Source organism: Hylobates moloch, unplaced genomic scaffold (assembly GCF_009828535.3).
Source record: "Hylobates moloch isolate HMO894 unplaced genomic scaffold, HMol_V3 SCAFFOLD_19, whole genome shotgun sequence".
Classification (NCBI taxonomy): domain Eukaryota; kingdom Metazoa; phylum Chordata; class Mammalia; order Primates; family Hylobatidae; genus Hylobates; species Hylobates moloch.
The window spans coordinates 19,530,346-19,556,924 of record NW_026652294.1 but is presented as its reverse complement, the minus strand read 5'-3'; the positions used below and the strand labels follow the sequence as shown (position 1 = coordinate 19,556,924).

General features: G+C 43.9%; 1 protein-coding gene across 3 annotated transcripts in view; it reads left to right on the top strand.

Moving 5' to 3' along the window:
- Positions 1 to 26,579, top strand: part of BPIFC (BPI fold containing family C) — a 64,572-nt gene that overhangs the window by 6,917 nt on the left and 31,076 nt on the right. Inside the window, exons 2-9 of one of the 3 annotated variants that reach the window (XM_032139962.2) lie at positions 3,142 to 3,237; positions 5,833 to 5,920; positions 10,071 to 10,194; positions 14,302 to 14,422; positions 21,291 to 21,419; positions 22,638 to 22,793; positions 22,934 to 22,997; positions 25,879 to 25,939. In XM_032139962.2, coding sequence (XP_031995853.1) covers positions 10,071 to 10,194; positions 14,302 to 14,422; positions 21,291 to 21,419; positions 22,638 to 22,793; positions 22,934 to 22,997; positions 25,879 to 25,939 — 655 coding nt within the window. In that variant the 5' untranslated portion in view covers positions 3,142 to 3,237; positions 5,833 to 5,920. Of the gene's footprint in view, positions 1 to 3,141; positions 3,238 to 5,832; positions 5,921 to 10,070; positions 10,195 to 14,301; positions 14,423 to 21,258; positions 21,420 to 21,778; positions 21,905 to 22,637; positions 22,794 to 22,933; positions 22,998 to 25,878; positions 25,940 to 26,579 lie in introns of those variants that run through there. The other 2 variants (XM_058431178.1, XM_058431179.1) reach the window with 2 other exon arrangements.

Sequence of the window (26,579 nt, the reverse complement as noted above, 5' to 3'; positions counted from 1 at the left end):
TGAGACCTGGAAGTGAAGGAAATTGTTAAAGGACCCAGAGTTGGAATGGGTAGTGCAGGTCCAGGTCCAGGTCCGGCGAGAGCCCTTAGGACTGCAGGGCGAATCTCTACACCTTGCACTGTCCCTACACCTTGCGAATCTCTACACCTTGCACTGTCTCTCCTCATCATTCTCGTCCAAGCCATCCTCCCTCTTCTGTCTTGTGGCAGACTCCTGGGGTTTTCACCAAAGATATGGTTAGACTTTCAGGTCTTTTGTAACAGGAAGAAAAAGTATTTGCATCAAGAAAGTTGGAAAGATACTGTTATTTTACGGTTATTGGTTTTTTGTTTTTGTTTTTTTTTGAGAGGGAGTCTCGCTCTGTTGGCCCAGGCTGAAGTGCAGTGGCGAGATCTTGGCTCACTGCAAGCTCCGCCTCCGGGGTTCATGCCATTCTCCTGCCTCAGCCTCCTGAGTAGCTGGGACTACAGGCGCCCACCACCAAGCCTGGCTAATTTTTTGTGTTTTTAGTAGAGACGGGGTTTCAGCATGTTAGCCAGGATGTTTCTCGATTTCTTGACCTCGTGATCTGCCCGCCTCGGCCTCCCAAAGTGCTGGGATTATAGGCGTGAGCCACTGCACACGGCCGATTGTTGGTTTCTTTCTAACAGAGAAAAGGAATTGAGAATGAGCAGGGAATGGGCCGGGCAGGGGCCAGACAGTGAAGGTGGGAGCAGGGGAAGAAGATGAAGCCGAGAAGCTGCTCTGGAGAGGAGAGAAACGAAAAAGGAGACCTCTGACCCTGGAGAAGGACAGGGAGAGAGGCGGCGGGGGAGGAAATTGATGTTGCCACCGGGGGAAAATGGTGAGGAAAAGGTAGAAAGATGTAGAGGTGTTTTGTGATTTTTTTTTTCCATATAGTGCTTGTGATGTTGTCCTTCGTCTTCCATGTTGTTCTTCGTCTTCCATGTCTAGCTCTGTATTTTTTCTAATGCACAGTACAATTTCAAGAGTTTCTCTGCATAGCGCCTGAAGTCGTCTTCCACACTTTCAGTAGCACGTGCACATGGGAAGCTGCCTCCGATGATCTCATTCATTTCTGTGGCTTTAACTCCACCTTTTGGATGATGACTTAGACATTCATATTTCCAGTTGACCTCTTCCCTGAACTCTACCCACCTAACATCACCATTTACATCTCGAATACCATAACTTCTGCCCCCACTCCATTTCAGACAAACTGGCTCACCTTTGCAGTTCCCTCCACCTTTTCCTTTCATAATACATGTCACAATTTATACATTTTTGTTTATTTTATTGTTTGCTTATTTATTTTGTCTCCATCGACTAGAACATAAACTCCCTGTGGACAAAAATTTCATCTTTTTTGCTGAAGAGGACTTTGCACATTGTAGGTGCTCAGTAAATCTGTTGATTGAATGAATGGATTCATCTATGATGACTGACAATAAATGATCCCACGAATAGTGTCTCTGCACCATATCATTATTGATACGGCCACATGCTAATGAGTAGAATTTCACAGCAGTTTACAGTTTTAATAGTACATTCTCATGTGTTATTATGTTTTTCTTCACCAGAACCTATCAAGGAAGTTACTGTTTCTATCCCCACTTTACCCTAAGGAAACTTAGTTCAAATCAGTAAATATAACCCAAGGTATAACTCCCCTGAAAAGCCATGAGAAGTATGGACAATGCCAAGTGAAAACGTCTGTGGTTCCTTTCCGACTGACTTATCATCCTGATTTTCCCAGGACTGTTCTGGTTTTAGTACTGAAAATCCTGCATTCTTGGGAAACCGGGACAGTTGGTCACCGGGTCTTATCCAGAAAAGTGTAGATAAGCCATAAGAACTTCATGCAATCAGGCTGGGTGCAGTGTATCATGCCTGTAATCCCAGGACTTTGGGAGGCCAAGGCAGGTGGATCACTTGAGGTCAGGAGTTTGAGACCAGCCTGGCCAACATGGTGAAACCCCATCACTACTAAAAATACAAAAATTAGCCAAGCTTGGTGGTGCACACCTGTAATTCCAGCTACTCGGGGCTAAGGCACAAGAATCGCTTAAACCCTGGAGGCGGAGGTTGTAGTGAGCCAAGATCATGCCACTGCACTCTAGCCTGGGTGACAGTGAGACTGTCTCAAAAAAAAAAAAAAAAAAACTTCATACAATCAAAACCCTGGCCATCTAAAATACATTAATGGCCGGGTATGATGGCTCACATCTGTAACCCCAGCACTTATGAAGCCAACGCGGGTGGATCACTTGAGGTCAGGAGTTCGAGACCAGCCTGGCCAATGTGACAAAACCCTGTCTGTACTAAAAGTACAAAAAAATTAGCTGGGCATGGTAGCGCACTCCTGTAATCCCAGCTACTAGGGAGGCTGAGGCAGGAGAATTGTTTGAACCCAGGGGGCGGAGGTTGCAGTGAGCCAAGATCGCTTCACTGCACTCCAGCCTGGGTGACAGAGCGAGACTGCATTTCAAAAAATAAATAAATAAAAATAAATAAAACACATTAACTAAAATGCATTTATTGGAGATGAGAGTAGGGCTGGGGTTTGGAATCTGAAAATGATAAGTTGCGTAATAGTTGATGAACCCACCCACCCAACTTAGGTTTAAGGAATTCTGGAACAGGAAGTCATTAATAACATTCTGAAAAGGAGCAGACGGACACTGAGAGATGCCAACTGAGGTCCTACCCTGAGTGATAAAGAAGGTAACTAGGTCAACCTGATTGTCAAGCCTCATGCTTTCAGACTGAATCTGATGATCCACCACAAGTCCCAAAGGTATTCTGGGCAGCAGTAGAGCCATCCGCTACAGGCACCCTGACAGAAGGAACCAGCTTATGATTCCAGACAGGGAAATTCTTCCTCTTCCCATTCAGTTTAACACCGTTTTCAATCATTTTGGTAAAGTAGCCATCACAATTTCACAAGTGGTGTGTGTGTGTGTTTTGCAGGAAGATAATTATTGCATAGGTGGCACTGTCTGTTCATCTAGGTAGATACTGTAGTGTTCATTCATGCCATTGCGTAATTGTAGTGAAGCAATTATGTATCACATTTTGAAAGAGGCATTAAAAAAAATTCACCACTGAGATGAGTCAGACTTAATTATCTTGGCTTTTCAGCAGCTGAGTTTAAGGCGCAAGGTGGAGAACACATCAGCTTCGAAGGCAGAGAGAATCGAAGGTACTCTCCAGCTTTGGACACTTCCTCTGCTTGAGGTAAGACTCATGAACAAACTTCGGGTCTCTGCCAGCCACGATCTCCAAACTGGAGATGTCCCAGATTTGGTAGGACACTTGGAACAGGCAGCTGTCATATATCCTGGGTTATTATTGTCTGCCTAGAATTTTCTGTATCTTTGTTTGTTTGTGCGATGTCACACATGCCCACCTGGAGGCTTCTTAGGCAAAAGCTTTAGTGAAAACTAAACAGCCATAAGAAAGAGAAAAGAGTTGGTTTAAACCACCTACTTAGTTTTGCATCATGGAACAATGTTAAGAGGGTTGCTCAGTGATCTGGACTTATTTTTGCCTCCATTTCAGAGGGGAATCCAGCACAGTGGCAGAAAATTCTATCTTGTCTCTCAAAATCAGCATGGTTAGGACTAAGGAGTTGTTATAATCTCTGTGCTTTCAAGGCAGGTCTTAAAGCACATCAGTGACCTAGATCCTGCCAGAACAAAACTAGCCACCCACTTGCCTGGACTGTTGAACTTGTTGGTATTAGGCATAGAGTTTTGGGGAAAAGACGTGCTATGAATTCTCAAGGTCCTTGTCATTAGAGATGTTGCTATAAAACTAGATGTGAGGACTGGATCCCTTGAAATATTCTGCCCACATTCCGTACCTGTTGATTTAGACTTCTTATGTACAGTCATTTGGTCTTAACCAATATGTTGGAATACCCTTCTAGTCTAGACTTCTTTAAACCTGTTGAACTTAATTTTTCAACCCGTGCGTCTGTTTTGAAGGCTACATTTTACTCATTCATTACTCCCTTAATCAGTTTTTCCAGAGTCAGTCAAAGCTCTTGCCAAGGAGCAGTAGTAGTAGGCCCATCTGTGAGTTTCAGGTGTTTTCTAAATTGGACTGGCATTTTCTTAGTTGTCAGGATGACTCATACAAGGATTGTTTAATTTAGGAGTATTATCTTGTCTGTATATTTATATGGAAAAATAATGACTACTGAGATTTTGAATCTTGGAAAGAAGCAATTCCCCAGAAGCAACAAAATAGATAACTTGCTGGTGGGGTTTTTAAGTGATCTTGGATCCTTTTAACAGGCAACTAGCCCTGCCTGCACTTGTCAGCCAAATTACTTAACCTTTTAGTAGTCATCACCTTGCTTGACAAGGTTCCTTTCCTCCCCTGCCCATAAGTTATCATCCTAACTGAACAATTCAATGAAAAGTTATGTACAATTCACCCCTTCATACCCCAGTAATTTCTTTCACTCATAAAATTTCTAGAGGAAAATGTTTTCCTACCTGTAATTTTGGATTCCTGGATCTCCATCAAAGTGTACCACTTCAGAAACTTTTTTTAACCAAGAAGGGAAAACAGGTTTTACTGCTGGCAGGGAATTTAAAATTCCCTGGAGTTTTAAATTCTCCAGTTGTGTCCAAGAAAATAAAAAGGGATTTGCACTGTGATGCTTGAACGTTTCTAGATGCTTGTTGAATTTTTCCACCTTGAAAACGGCGTCAAGCAACTCCTATTTAAAATTCCCAGATGAAAATGAAAACCCTAGCATGTATCGAGTCATTCAATAAAAATAAATTCATCAACACTAGAATTAGGAACCAGAAGAACAAGGTTGGGTTCCCAGGTGCCTTACTTACTGTGGGATCTCGGACGAGTCATCAGATTCTCTAAGCCTCCATGTCCACGTGTATAAAATGGGAGTAAGATAATAAGAACATCCACTTCAAAGAAGTGTGAGTTTTGTAAAGGGTAAAGAAATAAAAATTTATTATTTTAGTTGTTATTCCATTCACAAGTAATATTTCTTCTTTGGTTTATTATGTTTTTTTCACTATGGAAATGGAGAGCTCTATATTATATATGACGGTTTGGTTTTTCCTTTTTTTCCTAACCATTTGTAGAACCTTTCTTAGTTAACTGGAACCTTTTAAGTCAGTCAGTTGATCAGTTAGCACATATTAATTGGGGTCCTAGCATGTGCCAGGGAGAGATATCATGTCTGCCTTAATTTGCACACAGTCTAATAGGTACAGACATTTTGGTCTTAACATTCTTTCCCATTGCATTCCATTGCTATGAATATATTTTTCTTTTTTTTTTTTTGAGATGGAGTCTCGCTCTGTTGCCAGACTGGAGTGCAGTGGCACAATCTCGGCTCACTGCAACCTCTGCCTCCCGGGTTCAAGCGATTCTTCTGCCTCAGCCTCCCACATAGCTGGGACTACAGGTGTGTGCCACCACACCTGGTTAATTTTTGTATTTTTAGTAGAGACAGTTTCACCATGTTAGCCAGGATGGCCTCGATCTCTTGACCTCATGATCCGCCCGCCTTGGCCTCCCAAAGTGCTGGGATTATAGGAGTGAGCCACCACGCCAAGCCTACTTTTGCTCTTTTAAAACAAAAATCTCTCTAATGCCTGTCTTGGCATAACACAGCCATTTACAATTTTTAGCCAGCAGTGATATTAGCAAGACTGCTTTTCAGTTTGGCCTCGCCATATGTTAAAATGTGGAAATGCTTCTATACCAGTTGGTCAGTAGCCACTAACCTGAGTCCCAGAAGTGGTCTCCTCACTCCCATAGTTCATCTCTACTTGTCCCCCTTTCCAGGACACCTTGACTAACCCCCAAGGGCAACTAAAGGATCAAGAAAAGCCTAGCACAGCAGAAGACCAACTGGACCTAGCTCCTGCAGGAGGTACGTGCATCCATTCAGAGAGTTAAGATGCTGTTACTGTCACTCTGCCTCCCAGGACATGGAGGGCTTTACACCCCCTTATCCCACTCACCACATTTCCTCCAACCTTCAGATCACTCATTGCCTGGCCAGAGATCCTCCTCTCCTACCCAAATCCCTTCCCCTCGGCTCTCAACCCTCCCATTTCCCTGTGCTTCTCTTAGTGCTGTCTGCACCCTGACCACCCTCAAGTCATCCTTTCTTAGCTCTGTTCCCAACACTGCTGCCCAGTTTCCTTCTGCAACTTGTCCTGTAGAACCCAAACCAGCTCTTTAGGGCTGAAATATCACGCTGGATTCATAAGGTCATATCAGTGGTAAAATATTGAAATGCCTTAATAGCTAAGGGTAAGAAGCCATTACTCTGAGTGTCCCGCTCCTATTCCCAGTCCCCCCAACTACTCTGGCCCCTCCTCTAAGACATCCCCTGTCCTCCCCATGATCTAGCACTCAACTTCCTGGCCCCTGCTCCAGGACTGTGGCCAACATCTGTTTTGATGGATGCCTGCAGTTTACTAGTACATAAATACTTTGTTAACCATCTCTGCAAAGAAGTGTAATACATGATAGAGTAAGGTAAGGGATATTCCTTCATTTATTAATTCATTGATTCAACCAACACTTAACAGTCACTCACTCTATCCCAGGCACTGAGCCAGACCTAGGACCTCCAAACCAGTTGTAGTTTCTGCCTTCATGCACTTATATTCTGGTAGGGAAGGCAAATAATAAGCCAGAAAAGAAACATGCGCACGTGAATAAATATGTATTTTGATCAAGGGTTCAAGAGGAAATGAAATTAGCTCAGAGAAGTCATAAATGGCTTTAGAAAGAAGATGGTGTTTTAAATGGGCCTTAGGGATATGCAGGGTTTCTGCAGGCATAGGCGGAAGGGAAAAACATAGGCAATAGCATTAGGCAGAAAACGTGGCATGTGTTTAGGGACCAGTAGTTCAGTTTGGCTGAATGGTGGGTTATAGAGGGGGCTCCTGGGAGATCAGGTGAGAGATGTAGGCAGGTTGACCCAGCCAGCCTTCTCAGACCTGAAGATGAACTTATCCACAGACAGGTTAAGACCTTATTTCTAAACCTTTGGCCTCCAGCAAAATACCCACATGAGCATTCACTAATCTGAGCACAGGCCACCTGTATAAATTGGGGAGTTTGTGCACTAGACAAAATTCCAGCCCAATGGATACATAGGACAGCCCTTCCACCTCCCACCCAGCTGCATACACTGGTGTGGGGTTTTCCTAAAATGCTTTCCACCGGCTCCACTTTGTGCCAAGAGGCTGGCATCTCTCCAGAGGGGCGCCTTTTCCCATTTCACACAAAATCCCAAGATAGGCTAGCAGTGGCCTTGCCTGGACACTTCCATCCCTAATCAGACTGCTCTGTTCTTTTCAAGCAAATTCTCTAGAAGTCCCTTTGTATACATTGCCCCATTCCCACCTCCATGGCCTCACCTTAAAGCCTACCCACCCCCCTTAATCAAACCTCTCACCTACTTTGGCCAAGTGCTCCACCTCTTACAATGACCTCTTTTCCTTCACCCAGGATGCTCCTGAATCCTACTCATCTCTGAATCCTTACCTGACCACCTGGCCTGACCCCTCCCTCTATCTAAACACATGGCTCTCACAGTTTCTTCTTATTTTATTTTATTTTATTTTGAGACAGGATCTTGCTCCATTGCCCAGGCTGGAGTGCAGTGGCATGATCACAGCTCACTGCAGCCTCCACCTCCCAGGCTCAAGCAATTCTTCCATCTCAGCCTCCCAAGTTGCTGGGACTACAGGTGTGTACCACCACCCTCAGCTAATTTTTTAGTTTTTTTTTATTTTTATTTTTTGAAACGGAGTCTCACTCTGTCGCCCAGGCTGGAGTGCGGTGGCACGATCTCGTCTCACTGCAAGCTCCGCCTCCTGGGTTCATGCCATTCTCCTGCCTTAGCGTCCCGAGTAGTTGGGACTACAAGCGCCCGCCACCACACCCAGCTAATTTTTTGTATTTTTAGTAGAGATGGGATTTCACCATGTTAGCCAGGATGGTCTCGATCTCCTGACATCGTGATCCGCCTGCCTCGGCCTCCCAAAGTGCTGGGATTACAGGCATAAGCCACCGTGCCCGGCCTTATTTTTTATTTTTTGTAGAGATGGGGTCCTGCCATGTTCCACAGGCTGGTCTCAAACTCCTGGGCTCAAGCAGTCCTCCTGCCTTGACCTCCCAAAGTGCTGGTATCATAGGTATGAGCCACCACACCTGGCCTACTTCTTCCTCTCTGACCACATCCACAAGGTCACCTTCCTGGGCCTTCCTTGATTTGTTTCATGTTTGTGTGTTAGTGCAGTGTTACCTGCCACCTGTGATTCTTTTGCATGTGTAAATGCAGCAGTGATAGCTCACCCAGATTGTAACTTCCAAACTAGAAACAAGGCCTGTGAATATATTACTCATTTGATTATCATTAAAAGAAACCCACATTACTGCTGCTGTTGGGACCTGTGCTTCATCTATCAAGAAAATGGGATGCCATTAATTTGTTTGGTCTATTAATTCAACAAGCATACATTAATCATTCATGTATGCCAAGTATGGGTGATATAACAGTGAATAAGTTGTGGTCCCTCTCTTTGCAGAGAATGTTTATTTAATCAAAAATTTGTTGTGTGCCTACTATGTGCCAGGTATTGTACTGGACTCCAGAGTTATAGAAGTAAGACACAATCCCCATGACAAAGGGATAGACAAGTAAAAAGACAGTCACAATACCGGATGGTGTATACTAAGATCAAGGGCTTCCCCAGGTGCTGGAGAACCCATAAGGCACACATGGCTCAATTCACAGCTTGTGAAAGAGACTTCATTCATTCATTCATTCATTCAGTCTGTCATTCAGTAGTTCCCTAATGCCTGCTATGTGCCAGTCGCTATTCAAGGTGCTGAAGTGATGAAGTCCTTCCCCATGAAGCCTAAAAATTCCAGTAGAGGAGATAGACAATACACACATTAGTAACTGTATACTACACTAGATGATGATAAGTACTGGAGAAAATAAAGCAATGGTGGAGTCATAATAACAGGGCCACAGGGAAGGTGTCCATGTTTTGTATAGAGTGGCTAGGAAAGACTTTGCTGAGATGACACTTGAGGAGTTATCTGAAGAAGTGCAAGACCGGGTTCTTTGAGGAAGACTATGTCAGGAAGAGGAAGCAGCAAATACAAAGATCCTGGCACACAGGCTACTTAGATCATTAAAGAAAGATCAAGTTAGCCAGTGATGCTAGGACCATGAGAGCCAGGTGTGTGTGTGTTAAGGACAGACGTCAATGAGGAAGTGGAGGCATAGGGTCATTCCATCAGCTACAAGGCCCCCTACACCTTGTAGCTGATGAAATGACTTTGGCGTTTACACTGAGTAAGATGGGGACCCACTGAAGGGCTTTAATGGGAGTGGGGAGTAACATGACCTAACTTTCATTTTAAGAGGCTCACTCTGGCTGTGGTGTGGAGAATGGCCAGAAAGGACAATGGCCAAAGCAGAGAGACCAGTAAGGAGGATATCACAAAACTCTATGTGAAATGTTACTGGCTTGAACCGGGTGAGAGGAGAAGTCCTGCCTGCAAACAGACAACATCGTGTGTCAGATGTTCTAATGGACGCATATGCATTGTGTAAAGTGTGGTGGGATCCCAGAGGAGAATGTGATGAGACCAGGGTAAAATGACTTGATGAGGGAAGTTTTCACAGAGAGGGACATGGAGCTTGCTCTGAAGGATGCATATTCACTACTAGTCTGTGAAAAGCATAGGTCAGGGGCCATGTGTAGGTCAGCACTACATCCTCAGCACCTAGAACACATTCTGGTGTGTTCAATAAATGATTGCTGAATGAATGGATGGATGGGTGGGAGAGTGCATGGATGGATGGATGGATGGATGGATGGATGGATGGATGGTTGGATGGATGGATGGATGGATGGATGGATGGATGGATGTATTGAGTTCTGGAAGTAAACAGTAAAAATGAGAAAACCTAGAAATGTTGGATTTAATTGACCAAAGAGAAAGTCAAGAATAATAAAGGAACCTTAACTGTCGGTTAATTTCAGATGTGTACAAAGACAATCCCAGTCCTCTGGGGATGTTTCCTCCTGTGGAGTCTCTACGTCTCATCGTCTCAGACCATTTACCCTGGAATCAAGGCAAGGATTACTCAGAGGGCACTTGACTATGGTGAGTTGGATGCTTTCAGAAGCCAGACCTCAGGCCCACTAGGTGGGGTCTGTGACTCAAACTCAATAGCTCATAACATGGTCTGTCTCCTGACTGAGACAATGCTCTACTGTGGGGTGATCCAGTACCTTATGCAGAAACTACTAAGATGGCTGTGAAGACAGTGTTGCCTAAAAAATAGTCAACTTGGGCCGGGCGCGGTGGCTCATGCCTGTAATCCCAGCACTTTGGGAGGCCGAGGTGGGTGGATCACCTGAGGTCGGGAGTTTGAGACCAGCCTGACCAATATGGAGAAACCCTGTCTCTACTAAAAATACAAAATTAGCTGGGCATGGTGGTGCATGCCTGTAATCCCAGCTACTCGGGAGGCTGAGGCAGGAGAAGCGCTTGAACCCGGGAGGCGGAGGTTGCGGTGAGCCGAGATCGTGCCATTGCACTCCAGCCTGGGCAGCAAGAGTGAACTCCGTCTCAAAAAAAAAAAAAAAAAAAAAAAAATAGTCAACTTGATGGGAGGCATGTCCAAACACAGCACGGATTCTCACTCTCTCTCTCTCTTTCCCACATGTACCCATAATGAACATCTGAGGGTTCCAAATAAGACACATTTATAGGATACAGGAAAGGAGATTTGAAAGTAAAAGTAACACCTTGGGGCTTCAGAAAGGGCTTGGTTTCAAAACCCATTTTAACCCTACAAATGGGTTAAAATGTAATATGGGTGACTGCATTTTTCTGAGGAGAGGCTCCATAATATTTATTGGATGTGCAAAGGAGTCTGCGACACTGAAAGGTTAAAAGCCACTCCTTTAGAGAACATTTATAAACACTAGGGAGAGACAAATGTTGGGATGTGATTTTCCTTGGGCTAAGATGAGGTAAGAGCAGATTGTGGAGAGGGAATGGACTGTAAAAATCAAAGTATATGGAGCTATTTTCTCCTGTGAAATTTTACTTGAGATTAGCTAAAGGTAGGTTGATGATGCATCTTTCTCAGTCCTCTTTAACTAAAGCAGTCACCCTAAGCACTGCTAGTCTAACCAAGAAATACCTAACTAAGCCTAACTAAGAAATGCTGCTTCTACTATACCAGAAAAAAAAATAAATGAGGGAAGGAGGGAAGGAAGGAAGGGAGGGAGGGAGGGAAGGAAGAAAGAAGGATTGAGGGATGGAGGGAGGGAGGGAGGGAGGGAAGGAGGGAGGGAGGGAGAGAGGGAAGAAAGAAGGATTTAGAGGCAACTCCTTGTTTTTCTGCTAGTACATCATCTAGTGCAGGAGATCTAAAATTGAGCCATCTTGCACAAATGTTATGTGGACAATGGTGTGTGTAGAAATATGTACGAGGAATATATGTATGTGTATATGCATGTGTGTGTATCTTGTTACTATACTGATGTGCTGATGTGCATAGAAATACATATCAGAAATAGATATCTTGTAAGAGTATTAAAATTGTGCAGTTCTTTTTTCCACCCTCTGGAGCAGAGTCATTAAAAGAACAGATCTGAAGTCTATCCACATGGCTATAGAGGTCAGTTCTGTCGCTTTCCTTGATACATGGCCTTGGGCCAGTGGATTTTCTCATATGGAAAATGGGATGATAAAAATGATGCCTACCTACCTACACTTAGTGTGAGGTGAGGATCAAACAGGATCATCCATGGGCTATACTCCCATCCACGGGAAATATAGCATGGGCTAGTGGAGAAGGGCAGGCTTTGAATTCAGAATCATTTCTTGAGTATCTACCATGGCCAGGCTCTTTGAATGTGCTTTCTGGGCTGTGTCAATCTAATTCCACCAACAACCCTACAAATAAGCCGTTGTCATTTTATAGAGGAGTAATATGACATTTCCTAAGTCTCATAGCAGTAAGGGACTCAGGCAAATATGAATTCAGGTTTGTGCTGCCGGATGTTGAAACCTACGATCTATCATCTACTCCCTGTTCCGCCAAGCTCTGGATAATGCTGCTCACTAGCTGTGGGCTCTTGGGCAAGTTACTGAAACTCCCTGAGCCTCAGCTGCCTCCTTTGTGAAGCAAGGATAATAACACCTCGTCACTGGGTTGCTGTGAGGATCCAAGAAGGGGGGAGAGAATGTATGTGGAGTCCTAGCATAGATAGGCACTCAGTACAAATTAGGTATTTTTAAAATTTTATCAATGATTTATGCCTCCACATTTTCTAGTAAGAGATCTTATGTGTCTGTTATTAGTAGTATCTGCAAGATATTTTTTAAAATGGAAGGCCAGGAGTGGTGGCTCACACCTGTAGTTCCAACGCTTTGGTTGGCCGAGGCAGGCGGATCACAAGGTCAAGAGATCGAGAACGTCCTGGCCAACATGGTGAAACCCCATCTCTACTAAAAATACAAAAATTAACTGGGCATGGTGGTGTGCGCCTGTAGTCCGAGCTACTTGGGAGGCTGAGGTCGGAGAATCACTTGAACCTGGGAGGCGGAGGTTGCAGTGAGCCGAGATCGCGCCACTACACTGCAGCCTGGTGACAGAGCGAGACTCTGTCTCAAAAAAAAAAAGAAAAACAAAGTGGAGACGAAAATGAGAATTATAGTACCTACCCACAGGATTGTTGTGGAAAATAAATGAATTAACATACATAAAGCGCTTAGAATGCTGTCTGGCCATAGCAAATATGGCCCAACAAGTATCAGCTACTGTCATTTTCACATGTGTGAACAGACCCCTCCAAGGTTACTATTGTGCCCATGTCATAGATGAAGAAAGTAAGGGACAGAGAAGCTATGTAACTCGCAGAGCCACACAAGCTATTCGGTGGCAAAGTTGGGATTCAAACCTAAGTTCTCTGGTAGTGCCTTTGGCTCTATCTTCACATCCTTTATTTCTGTCTTTGCATCACCATATTGCAATATTTTTTTCTGGCATTTTAGAGGATAAAATCTGCTCTTCTTCATCCCCAACAAGGATAGAACAACTGGAAAGGAACTTAAACTGCAAAATAAGTGATAAAGGCAATATTTCCTCCTTGAAAAGGTTGAAAGTAAATGTTCTTCATTAACTATGGAGGTTACTTTTCTCAAGCTCTTTAATGTGGGAGAGGTCTCTTTTCCCCAGTGAGCTCAGAGAAATGTGTTCTGTGATGCTTCCAAATAAAGAAGCTGATGGGTTATTCCAGGACAAAACAAAAGCAGTGGTTATTAACTTCTTAAAAATATCAGGATCTTTTGAGAATCCGGTGAAAATGTAGATTCTCTCCCCCGAAAAATGAGACACATATGCACACACGAGTCACCCATAGTTTTTTATTAGAATTTCAGGTGCTTCAGGAGTTTCCAACAGCCCATGAACCTCAGGCCAAAAATTCTTGAGCTTAAAGAATCTGAAAGGAAAGAAGAGTGTGGAATAACCTTCTGGAACTGTCCATAGCACACAGATTCTGGAGCCAGAGTGTATGAATTTGACCACTGGCTCCCCTAGTTCTTAGCTGTATAATTTGGGCAACAGTGAACTTCTCTGAGGCTCAGGGTCTTACTCTATTGCCCAGGTTAGAGTACAGTGGTGCAATCATGGCTTACTGCAGCCTCGACCTCCAGGACCCAAGCAATCCTTCCAACTCAGCATCCTGAGTCACTGGTACTATAGACACGCACCATTATGCCCAGCTAATTTTTAAATTTTATTATTATTATTATTATTATTATTATTATTATTATTTTGTAGAGGCAAGGTCTCAATGTTTCCCAGGCTGGTTTCAAACTCCTGGGCTCAAGCGATCCTCCCGCCTCAACCTCCCAAAGTGCTGGGATTACAGGCATGAGCTACTGCTCATGGCCTGAAGAAAATGTTATACTTTTCTTCTCACACTGTCCTGTGATAAAACTCTTTAGTCCTCCCGACATAATGAAAATTTCTCATGTTAGCTCTGTGGTCTTGGACAAGTTCCTTAGCCTCTCTGAGAACCAGAGTTTTCATCTGTAAACCAGGGACAATAATACCCACTTTGTGGGATTGCCATTTTCTAAGTATCTAAGGCCATGTCTTACTCAATAAATTGTATTTGTGTGGTTAATGTTATTATGTTATTATTATCTTTGTCATTATTAACAGATGCTTTCTTGTTTCCTTCACAGGTGTTCAAGCTGGAATGAAGATGATTGAGCAAATGCTAAAAGAAAAGAACCTCCCAGATTTAAGCGGTTCTGAGTCTCTTGAGTTTCTAAAAGTTGATTATGTAAACTACAATTTTTCAAAGTAAGTAAAAAGAAGAGCATTTTGCCTCTTATAAGAAGCTCAAAGGAAACAGTGGAGGAATCCTATGGAAGCCCCACGGTTTCATCAGAATCCAGCCTTCTTATCTTTTTCTGTTCTGCTATCCTTAGCTCTGGTTTCTAGTCTCAAGTTTACCTCATGGCTCAATATGGCCACTGTGGTTCCAGCCATCAAATCATGTTTCAGGCAGCTAAAAGGAGGAAGAGACAAGGGTAAAGGGGTTCTTAAAAGCTGAGTCAGTCTTCTTTTTTAATGAGTTTTTCTGAAGCTCTACCCTAATAAGATCCTGCCTAACCAACAGTGGACAGAACTTAATTATATGGCCACATTTATTAGTGAGGGAGACTGGAAAACTAGTTTTCCAACCAAACAAACTTGTCATTCCCAATAAAATCAGGAATGTTCAGGGAAGAAAGTGAATTGGAAGTTCAGACAGCAACTGACAATCTCTGCCATAGTCTCCAGCAAAAGCCCCAAAGGCAGTATAAGGAGAGGATAGCTTTGTCCATCTGGAGCTCAGTCTTAAAGGTCAAGGGAGAGTCAAGCTTTTCTAAGGGGTTCTCTGTGACTGTGATTCACAATTTGCCCCAATTGTTAAAGATTTTAACAATCCAGTGATAATTCCCTGCTACTCCGACCCTTTGGAGTGATAATTCCCCTGGTGTCAATGATAATATTCTATAAAACCAAGAGGTTTTTTTTTTTTTTTGAGACGGAGTCTCACTCTGTCGCCTAGGCTGGAGTGCAGTGGCGCGATCTTGGCTCACTGCAAGCTCCACCTCCTGGGTTCATGCCATTCTCCTGCCTCAGCCTCCCGAGTAGTTGGGACTACAGGTGCCCGCCACCACGCCTGGCTAATTTTTTTTGTATTTTTAGTAGAGACGGGGTTTCACCGTGTTAGCCAGGATGGTCTCGATATCCTAACCTAGTGATCCGCCTCCCTCAGCCTCCCAAAGTGCTGGGATTACAGGCGTGAGCCACAGTGCCCAGCCCGAAACCAAGAGGTTTTGACAAGGAGGAAGAGAGATGGTGACTTAGGGAAAGTTTCTGGCTAATGCTCTGATCTGTATAAAGTTAGCCATTCCGGGAGGCTGAGGCAGGAGAATGGCGTGAACCCCAGGGGGCGGAGCCTGCAGTGAGCCGAGATCGCGCCACTGCACTCCAGCCTGGGCGACAGCGAGACTCCGTCTCAAAAAAAAAAAAAAAGTTAGCCATTCAACAAGTATTTATTGAGCACCTACTACATACCAAGCCTTGTCCTAGGAATAGGGGATATTAGGCTGGGCACAGTGGCTCACACCTGTAATCTCAACACTTTGGGAGGCCGAGGTGGGAGGATCACTTGAGCTCAGGAGTTTGAGACCAGCCTGGGCAACTTGGAGAAAACCCATCTCTACCAAAAATACAAAAAATTAGCTGAGCATGATGGCACACACCTGTAGTCCCAGTGACACGGGAGGCTGAGGTGGGAGGATCACTGGAGCCCTGGAGGTCAAGGTTGCAGTGAGCCATGATTGCGCCACTGCGCTCCAGCCTGGACAAAGTGAGATCCTGTCTCAAAAAAAGAGAAAGCAATAGGGGATATTGTAGTGAGCAACATACCTTCCCTTAAAGTCCAGTGGGAGAGATGGACATTAAATATATATTTACAAAACTAATTATCTAATTACAATCATAATGCCACAGCAGAAAAGTACAGGAAGAATTGTATAATATCATGTGTAGGTGCAGATGGGGAGAAACAGGTATTTTCTTTTTTAAAAAATTTATTTATATATATTTTTTATTATACTTTAAGTTATAGGGTACATGTGCACAACATGCAGGTTTGTTACATGTGTATACATGTGCCATGTTGGTGTGCTGCACCCATTAACTCGTCATTTACATTAGGTATACCTCCTAATGCTATCCCTCCGCCCTCCCCTCACCACACAACAGGCCCCAGTGTGTAATGTTCCCCTTCCTGTGTCCAAGTGTTCTCATTGTTCAATTCCCACCTATGAGTGAGAACATGTGGTGTTTGGTTTTTTTGTCCTTGCCAGGGATCTAGAACTAGAAATACCATTTGACCCAGCCATCCCATTACTGGGTATATACCCAAAGGAATATAAATCATGCTGCTATAAAGACACATGCACACGTATGTTTATTGTGGCACTACTCACAATAGCAAAGACTTGGAACCAACCCAAATGTCCAACGATGATAGACTGGATTAAGAAAATGTGGCACATATACACCATGGAATACTATGCAGCCATGAAAAATGATGAGTTCATGTCCTTTGTAGGGACATGGATGAAGCTGGAAACAGGTATTTTCATGCATTGCTAGACAGGATAGATAAACCAATACAATCATTTTAGGCCTGTGCTGTCTAAACAGTAGCCACTAGCCACAGGTGGCTATTAAACACTAAATGCAGCTAGTACAACTGAGGAAATGCATTTTTATTTATTTGATTTTCATCAATTTTAATGATAAAAACTATGCTCGGTTTGACTACTGAAAAGCTTTTAAGTATGTTTGGAACAATTTTGTAAGTTTACTTTTTCAACTGAAAATGTTATTAAATCTAAATACAGGTTGAGTATCCCTTATCTAGAATGTTTGGGACAAGATGTATTTCAGATTTTTAATTGTTTTGAATTTTGGAATATTTGCATTATACTTACTTATCATCCCTAATCCAAAAATCCAAAATGCTCCAAGGGGCATTTCCTCTGAGCATCATGTCAGCACTTAAAAATTTTGGATTTGGGATGCTAAACATATGTAGGTCAGTATCTCTCATAAAATCCAATGTTTGAATTGAGGTGTATCGTGAGTATAAAATACATACCAGATTTTGAAAACTTATTTTTTTAAAAAGAAAATAAAATATTTTATTAGTAATTTTCATATTGGTTACATGTTGATATGACAATGTTTTAGACATATTGGCTTAAGTAAAAATATTGAGAAAATTAATTTCACCTCTCTTTTCCCTTTTTAAAATGTGATTACTACAAGGTTTTAAATTACTGTCATGCATTGCTTAACAACAGGAATATGTTCTGAGAAATGCCTTATTAAGTGATTTCACTATTGTGCAAACATTATAGGGTGTACTTACACGAACTAGCTAACTACACACCTAGGCTATATGAGATAGCCTATTGCTCCTAGGCTACAAACCTGTATAACATGTGACTGCACTGAATACTGTAGGCAATTGTAATACAATGGTAAGTACTTTTGTATCTAAACATATCTAGTCATAGAAAAGGGACAGTAAAAATACAGGATATAATCTTATATATATGTGTATATATGTGTGTATATATACGTGTGTATGTGTGTGTGTGTATATATATATATATATATATATATATATATATATATATGCTCTTTGACCCAACAATTCCACTTCTCAGCATCCTCCTTAGAGAAGTACATGTACACAGCCGGGGCGTGGTGCCTCACGCCTGTAATCCTAGCACTTTGGGAGGCCAAGGTGGGCAGATCATGAGGTCAGGAGATCGAGACCATCCTGGCTAACACGGTGAAACCCCATTTCTACTAAAAGTACAAAAAATTTACCGGGCGTGGTGGCAGGTGCCTGTAGTCCCAGCTACTCGGGAGGCTGAGGCAGGAGAATGGCGTGAACCTGGGAGGTGGAGCTTGCAGTGAGCCCAGATCGCGCCACAGCCTGGCGCGACACAGCAAAACTCCATCTCAAAAAAAAAAAAAAAAAGAGACGTACATTACATGTACACAAGCAGTATGTATGAGGATGTTCACTGTGACATTGTGTATAATACAGAAGTGCCAGAAAGAACCTAGATGTCCACCAACATAGGAATGATTTTTTTGAAATGGTACATCCATCCACACTTTGAAATACTCTGCAGCAGTTATAAAGAATTGGTTAGACCCACGTGTATCAAAATGAAAATATTTCCAAGATATATTAAATGAATCTCTGCCATCCTCTTCCCACAATGGGACTCAGGATGTATGACAGAGACTAGGTAGGAAAGGATGCATGGAACAGGAAATATTATTAGCAAATAATTGTTTCTTATCAGCTATCACATTTATGTTTTAAATTTTTCCTCATCTTCATTCACAACAATCCCTTTCTTGGGTGCAGTAATTATATACAGATGAACTCATTTTGTCTCCACCACCTACCTGTGAGTAGCACTTCTTTGGAGTGAGTGATTGAATCTGATTAAGTGCTTTGCCCAAGTTTTTACAGCTGGTACTAAACTTGGCTCCAAGTCAAGCACTCTTTGCACAATATGTGAAGTGGCATAGCCTTGTGGTGAAGAGTACCGTCTGAAGTCAGACTGAGGAGGGTTCCAAGTCTGGTTCTGCCACTTATATAAGACTTCAGCCACTTTTCTTATCTTCTTATCTCTGAAATGGGGATTGCAAAAACAGCAACCGCCTCATAGGATTACTGTGAGAGTTAAAATGAGCTAATGAGTGTAATGCGCTTACCACAATGCCTGGCAGGTAGCAATCACTCAATAGATGTTCATAATAATTTATTTTTTTTTGTTTGAGACGAAGTCTCACACTGTCGCCCGGGATGGTGTGCAGTGGGGCAATCTCGGCTTGCTGCAGACTCTGCCTCCCGGGTTCAAGGGATTCTCCTGCCTCAGCCTCCCGAGTAGCTGGGACTACAGGCACGTGCCACCACACCTGGTTAATTTTTGTATTTTTAGTAGAGACGGGGTTTCACTATGTTGGCCAGGCTGGTCTCGAACTCCTGACCTTGTGGTCTGCCCGCCTTGGCCTCCCAAAGTGCTGGGATTATAGGAGTGAGCCACTGCACCTGGCTATTCATAATAATTTTTTATAATGCATGTGGCCATCTACCTTTGCAGATTACATGCAACTCACTGCCTCTTAGTTACCCTTTTGACAGCCCAGAGAATCCCAGGGGAAGTCAACTCTCTAAGTTTCTCCACTAGCAAAGATACTGTCCACATAGAGGACATTTGGAAATAGGAGGAAGGCACATTTCTGATTGTCACAATGACAGGTGGGGAGGGACACTACTGGCATATGCACCAAATGTCCTGTAATGTGTATGATAGTCCTCTACAAAAATAGCTGTGCCAAGGGCTGGACGCAGTGGCTCACGCCTGTAATCCCAGCATTTTGGGAGGCCGAGGCAGGCAGATCACGAGGTCAGGTCAGGAGATCAAGACCATCCTGGCTGCTTGCTTGCTTGCTTGCTTGCTTGCTTGCTTGCTTGCTTTCCTTCCTTCCTTCCTTCCTTCCTTCCTTCCTTCCTTCCTTTCTTTTCTTTTCTTCTTTCTGTCTGTCTCTCTCTCTCGCTCTCGCTCTCGCTCTTGCTCTCGCTCTCTTCTCTTTCTTTCTTTCTTTTCTTCCCAGGCTGGAGTACACTCGGCTCGCTGCAGACTCCCTGCGTCCGGCCCTGGCCGGCCTGCGGGCTGCCTGGGATTGCCGGCGCGCGCCACCACCCCTCCCTGGTTTTTCTCCTTTCGCTGGAAGCGCGGTTTCGCCATGTCGGCCAGGCTGCTCTCCAGCTCCTGACCTCTGGTGGTCTGCCCGCCTCGGCCTCTAGAGGTGCTGGGACTGCAGACGTAAAAAAAAAAAAAAAAAAAAAAAAGACCATCCTGGCTAACATGATGAAAGCCCGTCTCTACTAAAAGTACAAAAATTAGCCAGGTGTGGTGGCATGTGCCTGTAGTCCCAGCTACTCGGGAGGCTGAGGCAGGAGAATCCCTTGAACCCGGGAGGCAGAGATTGCAGTGAACTGAGATCACGCCACGTGCACTCAGCCTGGGCGACAGAACGAGACTCTGTCTCAAAAAAAAAAAAAAACACAGCTGTGCCATGCAAAATACGAATATCACCCCTTTTATGAAACCCTGGAACTGCTGAAGGAAAAATGATGGCAATGTTGTGCCTTTTCTTGTCTTTAAATAAACTAAACAAGTAGATTGTTTGATTATTTACAAATATATTTCTAGGCCAGGCAAGGTGGCTCATGCCTGTAATCCCAACACTTTGGGAGGCTGAGACAGGAGGCTTGCTGGAGGCCAGGAGTTCAAGACCAGTCTGGGCAACATAGTGAGATCCTGCCTCTACAAAAAAAAATAAAAAATATTGGCCGGGCGCGGTGGCTCACGCCCGTAATCCCAGCACTTTCAGAGGCCGAGGCAGGCAGATCACGAGGTCAGGAGATCGAGACCATGGTGAAACCCTGTCTCTACTAAAAATACAAAAAATTAGCTGGGCGCAGTGGCGGGTGCCTGTAGTCCCAGCTGCTCGGGAGGCTGAGGCAGGAGAATGGCGTGAACCTGGGAGGCAGAGCTTGCAGTGAGCTGAGATTGCGCCACTGCACTCCAGCCTGGGTGACAGAGCGAGACTCCGTCTCAAAAAAAAAAAAAAAAAATTATCATGTGGGTACACATGCCTGTAGACCCAGCTATTTGGAAGGCTGAGGCAGAAGGATTACCTGAGCCCAGGAGTTCGAGGCTGCGGTGAGCTATGATCACACCACTGCACTCCAACCTGGGTGACAAATGAGATCCTGTCTCTAAAAAAAAAAAAAAAGAGAGAGAGAGAGAAGAAAAAATTACATATATATATTTCTAAACTTGCTCATTTCCCCAATCAACTGGATTCAAGGGACTTCCTGGTAAGAGTTTGAGGAGAATTAGGAGGCAGTTCCCAGAGACAGCCCTGCAGACAGGAGGTTCTTTTCTCTGTAGGAATTCACAATGGCCTCAATGGTAAGAGTTCTGCAACTGCGTTCCTAAGTTTGCTTGGCGGAAGAGATGTTCTGGAAGAGTCACCCTAACTTCTTGTTTCTGGTTTACAGTATAAAAATCAGTGCCTTTTCATTTCCAAATACCTCATTGGCTTTTGTGCCTGGGGTGGGAATCAAAACGCTAACCAACCATGGCACTGCCAACATCAGCACAGACTGGGGGTTCGAGTCTCCACTTTTGTGAGTATTCCACTGAAATGTGTGCAGCTGTTCTGGGAGAATGTGAGCAAAAATGGAAAATGTAGAAATTCACCAATGTTTTTGGCAGTAGGCTTCTTTCCCTCATTATTAACAATCTTTCTCAAAAGCATTTTTTTTTTCCAGGTGAGGCTTAAATTAGGAAATCCCTGCTGGGGGGTTTTGGTGAAAAACATTCTTCCCTTAAAGGCAGAGCATATGATCAAATGTCATTTAAGATTCTCTTAAGAACTAGAAGTCCCTGACTATCAGAGAAACAGATGCATGCTCAACATTTTAGATAACCCACAAATCACTGTGTGATCTTGAGCCAGCCATTCAACACACTTCCCCATCTGCAGGAGTAACTGATGGGAAATGGAGTCTTTCTCCCTCACACAGAGCTTGAAGGATGGTAGTCAGCTTAAGCCCGAGCCCAACTGGAAGGCCTTTACACCCTCGTATAGAAGGAAGAAATCAGATTCAAGGTACTTTTACAGGCCAGTTACGATGTGAAAACCACTGTTCTGGGTGTAATGTTTAGGTCTGCCTTGGCTGGTGCCACAGGATAACACATTCATTCATCCACTAAGTCAACAACCATTTATTGAGTGCCAACTATGTACCATTTATCCCCATCTAAAGAACTCCAGTCTTGTAGATTGTAGAGAAATGACACGTTCCCCACAGCAACATAGATTCATGTATTCATTCATTTATTCAATGACTCATCAACCATATATTGAGTACTTACTCTGTGTCAGGCCACATGCTAAGTCTTGGGGACATGGAAATGAGTAACACACAATCCACTCCCTCAAGGAGTTCACAGACTACATCTAAGCATCACTTTCTCATCTATGCCCCTCCTGAATAAAGTGTTGCCAATCTTACCCTTTCTCTTCTCTCCCCAAACAAACACTGTATATGAAGGGTGCTCAGTACAAGCTCACTCACTGCCAGGGCCAGAGCACTCATGGTGAAATAATTAGAATATCCCAATAGCTGTTAGCTTTCACATATTCAGTACTTCGTCTGTTCTGTGAATATTCAATCAGCACCCACTCTGCTCCTACCTGTTTTAGGTGCAAGGAAGTCAGAGGTGAACATGACAAAGTCACTGCATTCCAGGAGCTTAGAGTCTCTGAGTAATCAAAGAAACAAGATCCATCTCTGTGCCTGACTCAGGCTTGGATAACCTTGCACTTTTTCTCTAAACAGCCAAGACACAGGAGGAGCTGATCTGTTTCTCTCTGGAGTCTACTTTACCGGTATCATTATCCTAACCCGAAATGACTTTGGTCATCCTACCCTGAAGCTCCAAGATTGCTATGCCCAACTGAGCCATGCCCACGTCTCATTTTCCGGAGAACTCAGGTGAGTGACAGCCCTGGTTTGGGCAGTGGCTACTCAGGGGCTGGATACTCAGGCATCGCCTACTGAAGGTTTACAAATGGCTGATTATGGTCTCTGAGTAACCTCTTTTTTTTTTTTTTTTTTTTTCATTTTTTCCTCAGTGTTCTGTATAACTCCTTTGCTGAGCCCATGGAGAAACCCATTTTAAAGAACTTAAATGAAATGGTGAGTCTTTAGAGGTTAGACAACCACAGTAAAATGCTATTAGTAGCAGTTCTATCATCCTTTAATTAATTCTTTTTTTTTTTTTTGAGACAGTCTCGCTCCGTCGCCCAGGCTGGAGTGCAGTGGCATGATCTCAGCTCACTGCAAGCTCTGCCTCCTGGGTTCAAGGGATTCTCCTGCCTCAGCCTCTCAAGTAGCTGGGACTACAGGTGCCCGCCACCACGCCCAGCTAATTTTTTGTATTTTTAGTAGAGACGGGGTTTCACCATGTTAGGCAGGATGGTCTCGATCTCCTGAACTCATGATCCATGCGCTTCGGCCTCCCAAAGTGCTGGGATTACAGGTGTAAGCCACCACACCCGGCCAATCCTTTAATTAATTCTTAATCAAGAAACCTTTATTGAGCATCTACTGTGTGCTAGCCACTATCCAAGGCACTTTCACACACATTAAATATCCTTTGCAACTTAATAACAGTTTCTCAAATCCCTACTATGTGCCAAATATTGTGGTAGGTGCTTGGGATGCAGAGACAAAGAAAACAACAGCACATCTCTCAAATTTCTTACCACAGGGTGGGCAAACAACCAACAAGAATTTACTTATTATGTACCTATTGCAGGCGCAGCTGCCATGGACTAAGGTCTGTTGGGAATAGGAAAGAGGGATACACTTGTCTATTCAAAAGCTCAAACTCAGCCTTGTGAAACAATAACTGAGTACTTGAATTTAGTATACAGTTACATGATCATTAGATTGAAGAGGAGAGGTTCAGAGAAATTGAAAATTTTAAAGAAATAGGGCCTGGAAGTGTCCTAGGAGATAATTTTTAGAGGATGCAGAACTTGAACTAGATCTTAACATATAGGTAGGATTTGTATATGTAAGGAATGAAGGATAAGAAAAGGCGTTTCCAGGAACTACAACAGGAATAAGTTAAGAAAATAGAATATATTAAGATCCTTTCGAAAGCTATAAGTCTTCCAGTCTCAGAAGTCAGTGTCTGAAGAAGGGAAAGATGGAATTGGCTATGCACTCTCTTTCCAATAATGACCACACCATCCCTGAACCCTTTACCTGTATTTTGGGGGAGATAAAGACAGGGATGAGGAGGAATAGAAAAGAAGGAAGACTCTTCTGGAAAAGAAGGGACAAAGACAGTGTCTGGCCACCTCCATCTCTCTAGTGCTCAGCTCAGTGCTTGACAGACATTAGGTGCTTAATGAAAGTAGTAAGGAAATCAACACTCAGAAGCATCAAGCAGCTCATCCCAGGAGGTGGCACAGCTGTCCAGGACTCGGAAGCCTTATAGTCCTTCTCCATCCTTACCTGACAGATGCTGAGTGCCAATGAGTGTGCACGTTAGAGTCTCTGGCAAAGTGCACTGTCATTCTCAAGGACCCCAAACTTGATCATTCCCCTGTTTGAAACGAGGCATGGTCCTTTGGCCTCTGACAGGAGGCCAGTGAAGAATGAGTTATGTCACAGAAGCCAATAATTAAGTTTGCCTGAAATTGATTTATGGCTTAAAGATAATAGATGCTTCTATGATTCTCTCTGTGCCACTGGAAGATAGAAAAGAATGCTGAGACCACAGCTGTCTAGCTGTGTAAGCTGAGTTCAAATCCTGGCTATGCAACACCTGGCAACTCAGTTAACCTCTAAGCTTTGGTTTTCCCATCTGTAATTAGGGGACAGTCATGCCCCCCTCTCAAGGCTGTAGTGAAGGTGAAATGTAGTTAAACCAACAACAGCTAACACTTACTCAATGCTTACTATAAGCTGGGCAATTTTACATGGATTACTTCCATTTCTACTCACAACAACATGATGAGGTGGATACAATTATCATCCCCATGCAAATGTTGCAGATGTGGAAACTGAGGTCAAAGAATACAAGTAACTTGCCAAGGGATTCAACCCTCGGCCCCAGGCACCCAAGCCTGTGCTGTAACCACTATGCCAAGCACATCAATGAGCACACAAGAGGCACATCAGTGCTGATACCTCTGCCCCTTCCTAAAAATATTAATCTGACTCAAGACTAATTTTCAAATTCCAAAACAGTGGCAACAAAACAGATCTCTAAGTAGATCTCTGATATGATGTGCTCTCCAACTAGCCCGGGGGAAAGTAAAAGCTCCAGCACTGGGGCCGGGCGCAGTGGCTCACGCCTGTAATCCCAGCACTTTGGGAGGCCGAGGCGGGTGAATCACGAGGTCAGGAGATCGAGACCATCCTGGCTAACACGGTGAAACCCCATCTCTACTAAAAATACAAAAAATTAGCTGGGCATAGTGGCGGGCGCCTGTAGTCCCAGCTGCTCGGGAGGCTGAGGCAGGAGAATGGCGTGAACCGGGGAGGCGGAGCTTGCAGTGAGCCAAGATCCCGCCACTGCACCCCAGCCTGGGCGACAGAGTGAGACTCCATCTCAAAAAAAAAAAAAAAAAGCTCCAGCTCTAACCATTCCAGGTAGGGCATGCAGCTGCTCCTAGAGGAGATGGCAAGCTGGCGGCACCCCTGGCAGTCAGAAAAGGCACAGCAGCTCCAGCAGCAGGTTCCTCGGATATAATAGCATGGACTGGGACGCATGCCCTATCATGTCACAGAAAGAAATGCAAAGGGCTCAGTCACTCTTTACAGGGCTGATTGGATGTAGTGCTAGTTGCTACAAAGTTCCGCAGGCATTCAGTGACATACCACCAGTATCTATGTAAAACGAGGCCCATAGACATCAACAAATTTAAGAGAAAGTCTCGATGACCAAAGGGATAATGACTGCTAACCAGAAGGCCTTTGTTTGCAGGGTCTAGGTCCATCAATAAAGGTTTCCAGTACAACATGGTAACTTGCTTTTTTCTTTTTATTCCTTTGTGGCCAGCTCTGTCCCATTATTGCAAGTGAAGTCAAAGCGCTAAATGCCAACCTCAGCACACTGGAGGGTGAGTCTTGGAACTGTCTTTTCCAGATGGTTGTCTTCCCACCTTCAAAAGCTGATACTGTCTGGGTTTGCTTTTCAAGGCAGTATAGCTTGAGCTCTCCATCCTGCTTCATATTCTGCAAATTAGAGCGCCAGGAAGGTGCTTGGGAGGATGTGCCTTGTGCATAGGGCATATGTACTCTTTGGCTAATAAGTAACTTCACTGCTGCAAGAGGGGTGGCTCCAGGGGGATGAGATGTAGGTTCAGGAATTAAACCCTCATGAGCACTAACCCAAGCAGTGGCATTACATCCCTTCTCTTCAGAGGGATTAACACTAATCTTGACCAGGTTATTCTGGGGTTCTCAGCCTGCAGTGGCTGCCCTGAGCATCAAGTCCACGCACCTTAGCATGGACTACAAGACTCACCACACCCCATCTCCTACTTACCTCTCTCTGCTTCATCTTTCTCTTTACCTTTCTCTGCCCCAGCAATCAAACTGTTTCCACTGCCCTCCTCACCCCTTGCCTTTGCTTTTGCTGTTTTCTCTGCCTGGAAGAGCTTCCTCTCTCCTCCATCCTTCCATTCCTTTAACACAGGAGTCCCCAGTCCCTGGGCCACAGACAGGTTAGAAACTGGACTGCACAGCAGGAGGTGAACA